This window comes from Peromyscus leucopus, chromosome 3, assembly GCF_004664715.2.
Source record: "Peromyscus leucopus breed LL Stock chromosome 3, UCI_PerLeu_2.1, whole genome shotgun sequence".
Classification (NCBI taxonomy): Eukaryota; Metazoa; Chordata; class Mammalia; order Rodentia; family Cricetidae; genus Peromyscus; species Peromyscus leucopus.
The window spans coordinates 84,637,957-84,644,384 of NC_051065.1; the positions used below are offsets into that span (position 1 = coordinate 84,637,957).

A 6,428-nucleotide genomic window follows, 5' to 3' on the forward strand; every position below is an offset into this window, starting at 1 on the left:
ATATCATCTTACAGCTAAAACCATGTGGAGTTTCACAGGTGGTTTTTGACATCACTTTTACAAAATGCAAAAGCGGTAAGAACTGAGAGAGTCATAAATTGTCTCAATATATTTTGCATTTTAAGACAAGCATGAACATTTGAGGGCAGAATGTTATAGTTTGAGTCTATAGTGTTCTCTCAAATGCCTGAGTTGAAAACTCCATTGCTAGCTGATTGTATTACTAGGAAGTGGAAGAAACCAAGAGATTACAACTAGTTAAGAGAAGAAAGTAACTACAGATTGCTTCTGAAGAACAGGTTATTTCCCCCCACCTAGCATTTGTCCTATAATCTCTTACCACCACTCTAGATCTCTTTCCTTCTTTGATTGTTTTTGAACAAAGATGCTTTATTTCACATAGCATTTCTTACCATGTTATGTCTCATGCCAGGCCCAGAAAGAATACATTGGTGTCATAATATGTGCGCACCTGGGATTCCGTGATAAAAAGAAACATGTCCTCCTCTAAATTTATATTTCATGTTTTTTCTTAGTTATTCATGGCTGGCAAAAGATTTTATATCCAAGATTACTTTGGGAACTCTCTTATTAAAGTAAAGTCGTTATCTCTTGTCATAATGACACCAACTGATAAGAATTCTAGAAATGTTGGAGTATTAAAGAAAGCCACATATACAGAGAAGTCAAAGACAGTGTTTTTCTATTAGTTTTCTGTGGATAAATGTCAGTAGCTTTAAAACTGATTTGGAAAACAATTTCCGTACAGTTCTGGAGGTCAACAGTCTCCAAAATTTAGCTCAAGGATAAGGAGAATTGTGGGTGTCCTGAAGACTCCAGGGCATATAATCTTACATCCAAGAAATCATCACATTCCCTGAACAATGGTACTAGCTCCCACAATTCTGCTATTTTTTCCTTTGCAGCAACCACTCTGTATAGCTCAACCTCCTCTATTCCTACTAGAAAAGCACTTGTGATTATATTGATCATACCCATATATTTCTGGATGTCCATACCATCTCATAACCATAACCTAATCACACCAGAAAAGTCATTTTGACATGCAACTTTCAATTTCTAAGTTCTAGAAACTAAACTTGGATGGTTATGGGAAAGTTCACTGAGATCCATTATCCCTCAACGAATAACTAGTATCCTCTCTTTAAATCCTTACCTTTTTGAAATATGAGAAAAAAAAAAACACCCGGAAGTCCTTTTCATAGACATACTGTGGCCTATAATAGTGGAGATTAGTACAGCATTTTCTTTCTTGCATACAGCATCCACTGATCAAATCCAAACTCTCTGTCCCTCAACTACCCACTTTGATCTTTAATGATCACAATTCTACTTGGGATCAATGTTTTCTTTTTCATCTACACATGTTGCTTATTTTTTTGAATCTAGCTTGTAATATATAATAGTACATTATATAATATCCTACAGTTCCATCCATTTTGCTGAAAATGATGGGATTTCATTCTTCTTTTTGGCTGTATATTAGTCTATGGTGCATATTTTTATTCATTGATCTGTTGACAGGCAAATACGCTGATTTCATTTTTTTTTGAGCATCAATAAATATGCTACTTCAGTAAAAAAGAACAAAAAGACACCCAGATCTCAAGGTCTACAGGTATTCCTGAGAAGTTACTGGATTGTTTTTAGAAGGCAGCTATGCTCACTACTGTACCATCAACAGCCATTTTCTTAGGAATCAGAAGCATTTATGACTTACTCCACTCCAAGGACACTTGGTAAAGGGAAATTTAATGTTTCTGGCATTCTCATTATGTTTGCACATATCATTAAAGGTGGTGTGGTAAGAATTCAGATCCCAGATGCCTTGCAAAATAAATTCTGATTTGCTTGTTGTTTAGGTTCAGAGGAACTGTCATCCTTCTGTTACCATCCACTGAAGTGTCCCGAGTGAAGCTTCCTTCAGATCCTGGGGCTATCCTGTGAGAGGAAGGCAGAACTATCTTCCAGACCTCAAAGGTCAAAGAAAGGCAGGGGTACAGCTGGTAGATATCAGCAGAAAGAGAGTAAAGAGACAAAGACACCAGCATTCCTATTAATCCACCAAAAGATGCTGTGTGGTACTCCCGATGGGGAGGGTGTCCTATATTCTGAAGACGCTGCTTTAATACTGGGTGTTTGTTCACACCCATAACTCAAGACCAGTGACAAAAAATCAGCAGGGTTAGGCTCAGGCTGCAAAAGTGTCTATCCTTTTACAGTTTTTTTTCCCCCTAAAAGACCCTTGAGATTCTCAGGCTCCAGGACAAGGTTATTGAAGACTGAATAGGTTCTACTTCTTCGGATGAAAAATAAGGCTGGATGGCCCAGGCAAAGACACAGGTGTGGCATTCGTGGTGTTCAAATATGTGTGTTATAAGAATACACCAACATTACTGCATCTTTGCTTGTTTGCAGACTGAGACACACACGAAGAGAGTGAGGCTGCTGACTAAATCAGTATAACGTCTCCATTTACTGCTCAAGAGTGAAAAGTGAAAATGGCATTTGTAACACCCAGCAGAGTCATGTGTTGTGTAGCAGTGTCTTCTGTTATTGCATTCAAGGCTGTCATCACAAGTCACTCCTTTAGCTAAGGAGTTGTGGGAAATAGTAGCAAAGGGTCGAAAAGAGCAAATGTGGAATATCCCAAATGGAGAAAAGTGTGCAACCAATTTAGTCTGTTAGCATGAAAGGACCTGCATTTTCATGTGGCATCAGGACATCAAGTGACACTCCTTTTGGGATCAAGGTGTTATATGTGCACCTATTGTGTAATTCCACTACTTGCACCATATCGAGCATAGTTAAAGCTATAAGCTCTTAGTTTCAATACATTAAAATGGCCTTGAGAAATTATCCTTTTATTTTATCAAAATGACTCCTCCAAACTCACAAACATGTGCCAAGGAAAACACATAGTATTTTTTAACCAATCAGAATTATTTGAGTTAGTTAAAGCAATTTAATAGTCCCTTGTCTGCTGTGTACTACCTTAAAGCAGAATATTTGTCTATAATATTCCAATTAATCTTAGAAATTTATTATTAAAAATAGAGCATATACACATTAGAAGTGTCCTGTACAATTTTAAAATTGAAAAAAAAGTGTGTTCTTTGCAGACATGTGTGCAGTCTAACTTTGGGTGTCTAGGGACCCTGTACTTAGCAAAGCTGCTGAGATGAGCAAGTCTTCCCTGTGAGGAATCTGAGTTGTATTCCCAGCTTTGACTCATAAAGAACAGTAGAAATTACTGTGAACTGTAGCTAGAGTTTTTCTGTGTCCCAGTCTGCGGTGGTCAGGACAAATCTCTCCCACTCACCAGTCCTGCACCCTCTTGGACACAAGTAAACACACAGAGGCTTATATCATTTATGAACTGTATGGCTATTTGCTCAGGCTTATTACTGACTAGCTCTTATGCTTAAATTAACCCATAATTCTTGTTTATTATGTTTAGCCACATGCTTGGTACCTTTTCCCAGTTTTGCCTTCACATCTTGCTTCTCATGGCGGGGGCTGGCAGCGTCTCCTTACACAGCCTTCCTGTTCCTAAAATTCTCTTTCCTTTTTGTCACGCCTATACTATACTTCTGCCTGGCTACTGGCCAATCAAAGTTTTATTTATCAACCAATCAGATCTACACATTCACAGCATACAGATATCCACAGCAGTGAACATACCACCATACATTATTTAAACACAGAAAATTAGTTTCTAAGTGCCAGTAGTTAAAGGGCAGAGAAATCTTACTGAGAGAAGCTGACAGCAGAAAGGATGTCTGGTTTTCTCACAAAAGCTAGAGCACAAGTGTCAGAGAAAGGGGAAGGCTGTCTAACCATGATCCTCTGCTGTGTCTTGACATTCCAGCAGTGTGTCCTGATGCTCTCAGTGTCTGCAGCACTCTATGTATAATTCTAATGGCTCCTATGTCCTCTGGTCTGCTCACAGAAACCAAATAATATTGACCCACACTCCTGTTACTTTAATCCCACCACATGAAGTGGAATACAGATTTGTCTATATGATATTGTATAGGTTGTAAGGGTTGTCTTAAACATGATCTCATAATTGATTTTAATGAAGAATTATCATTCCAGAGCATAGTTTTAGAAACAACACAAACATGGTGGTGGTGGCACATGCTTTTAATCCCAGCACTTGGGAGGCCCAGGTAGGAAGATCTCTGTGAGTTCAAGTCTAGCCTGGTCCACAGAGAGAATTCCAGGACATCTAAGGCTACACAGAGAAACCCTGTCTCAATAACCCCTCCAAAAAAAGAACACAATAAAAGAACAGTGATCTATACTCTATTCTTTATATTTAATTTCAGTTTAGAAATCCTGTGTGGGTAAGATCTATTACTTGTCTCTTTTTGATGTCCCTTCTCTGTTGTACATTTTCTCAAAGAAGTATATTTGTCTATATTATCCCAACGTATCTTTGAAATATATTATTCAAAATAGAGCTTATATACATTAGAAATGTCATGTATAATTTTAAAATTGAAAAAGAAGCTTCTGATATGATCTAATCTTCAGCATTTGGGGACACAGTGTTCAGTTGCTGAGATGAGCAAGTCTTGCAACTGTGCCCATGCTAACTGGTTCCCAGTGATTTGCATGCACTCATTGCACAGCCTTGAGGACTTCTTCATATACCAGTCACACCCTGTACAGTTGTCACGGCAGTCAGGACTCAGCATGGACATGAGGGCCCCTGCTCAGCTCCTTGGGATCCTGCTGCTCTGTCTTCCAAGTAAAAAAGGGACTAAAATGCGAATTTTACTGTCACACTGTGATTAGTGTTGACTGGCATTTGGGAGAGGTCCTTTTGTATAATGATTTACTATGTGGTTATTTATTATGTCTCCATTCCTAGGTGCCAGATGTGACATCCAGATGACCCAGTCTCCATCCTCCCTGTCTGCATCTCTGAGAGACAGAGTCACCATCACTTGCCGGGCCAGTCAGGGCATTAGCAGTAATTTAATCTGGTTACAGCAGAAAATGGGAAAACCTCCTAAGCGCCTGATTTCCCGTGCATCCAACTTAGCAGATGGGGTCCCATCGAGGTTCAGTGGCAGAGGGTCTGGGACAGATTATTTTCTCAGCATCGACAGCCTAGAGTCTGAAGATATGGCAGATTATTACTGTGGACAGGGTGCTCAGTTTCCTCCCACAGTGATACAAGTCATAACATAAACCCCCAAGAACGCAGAAGTGAGAGGCTGGGCTGCCCCAGCTGCTCCTCCTCATGAGTCACTCACTGAAACTGTTTCTCAGATGTCACAAGATTTTTAGCAAAGTTCACGGAGAGTCAATGTGTTGATAAAAGAGGCTAAACACCCCTCTCTGTACATTAACTATTATTCTTCCCCTTCATCTCCAGCACTACAGAGTACCAATGCCTTTTCGGCCTTAATAGAGGACATAGCCATTCTCCATGAGGATTCTGCATAGTATCCTTAGCTATATCTCCAATATAGAACATAGAAACTATTGCGAACATTTCAGAACACATTTAAATTCAGAAAATTAGTTTCTAAGTGCCAGTATTTAAGGGCAGAGAAATCTTACTGAGAGAAGCTGACAGCAGAAAGGATGTCTGGTTTTCTCACAAAAGCTAGAGCACAAGTGTCAGAGAAAGGGGAAGGCTGTCTAACCATGATCCTCTGCTGTGTCTTGAGATTCTAGCAGTGGGTATTGATGCTCTCAGTGTCTGCAGCACTCTATGTATAATTCTAATGGCTCCTATGTCCTCTGGTCTGCTCACAGAAACCAAATAATATTGACCCACACTCCTGTTACTTTAATCCCACCACATGAAGTGGAATACAGATTTGTCTATATGATATTGTATAGGTTGTAAGGGTTGTCTTAAACATGATCTCATAATTGATTTTAATGAAGAATTATTATTCCAGAGCATAGTTTTAGAAACAACACAAACATGGTGGTGGTGGCACATGCTTTTAATCCCAGCACTTGGGAGGCCCAGGTAGGAAGATCTCTGTGAGTTCAAGGCTAGCCTGGTCCACAGAGAGAATTCCAGGACAGCTAAGGCTACACAGAGAAACCCTGTCTCAATAACCCCTCCAAAAAAAGAACAACAATAAAAGAACAGTGATCTATACTCTATTCTTTTTATTTAATTTCAGTTTAGAAATCCTGTGTGGGTAAGATCTATTACTTGTCTCTTTTTGATGTCCCATTCATCTACCCACCTACCTGCACATCTACAGTACATACAACTTAATTACTATAGTTTTATACAAATCTGAACAATCGAGAACAGAACAATCAAATCAGAGGATATGATAACACTTTTATAGGCTTCAGATTTTTTTAGTTATGCTGTCTGATTTTCTACATAAAATCTATACTGAGTTAATCAGCCTTAGAAA

At 39.0% G+C, this 6,428-nt stretch overlaps 1 gene segment (V, D, J or C); it reads left to right on the forward strand.

The window, feature by feature from the left end:
• The first annotated feature begins 4,713 nt into the window (after nucleotides 1-4,713).
• Nucleotides 4,714-5,448, forward strand: LOC114686295. The segment is given in 2 exon segments: nucleotides 4,714-4,780; nucleotides 4,904-5,448. Coding segments are annotated over 2 exon segments (378 nt in total).
• Nucleotides 5,449-6,428: the final 980 nt, after the last annotated feature.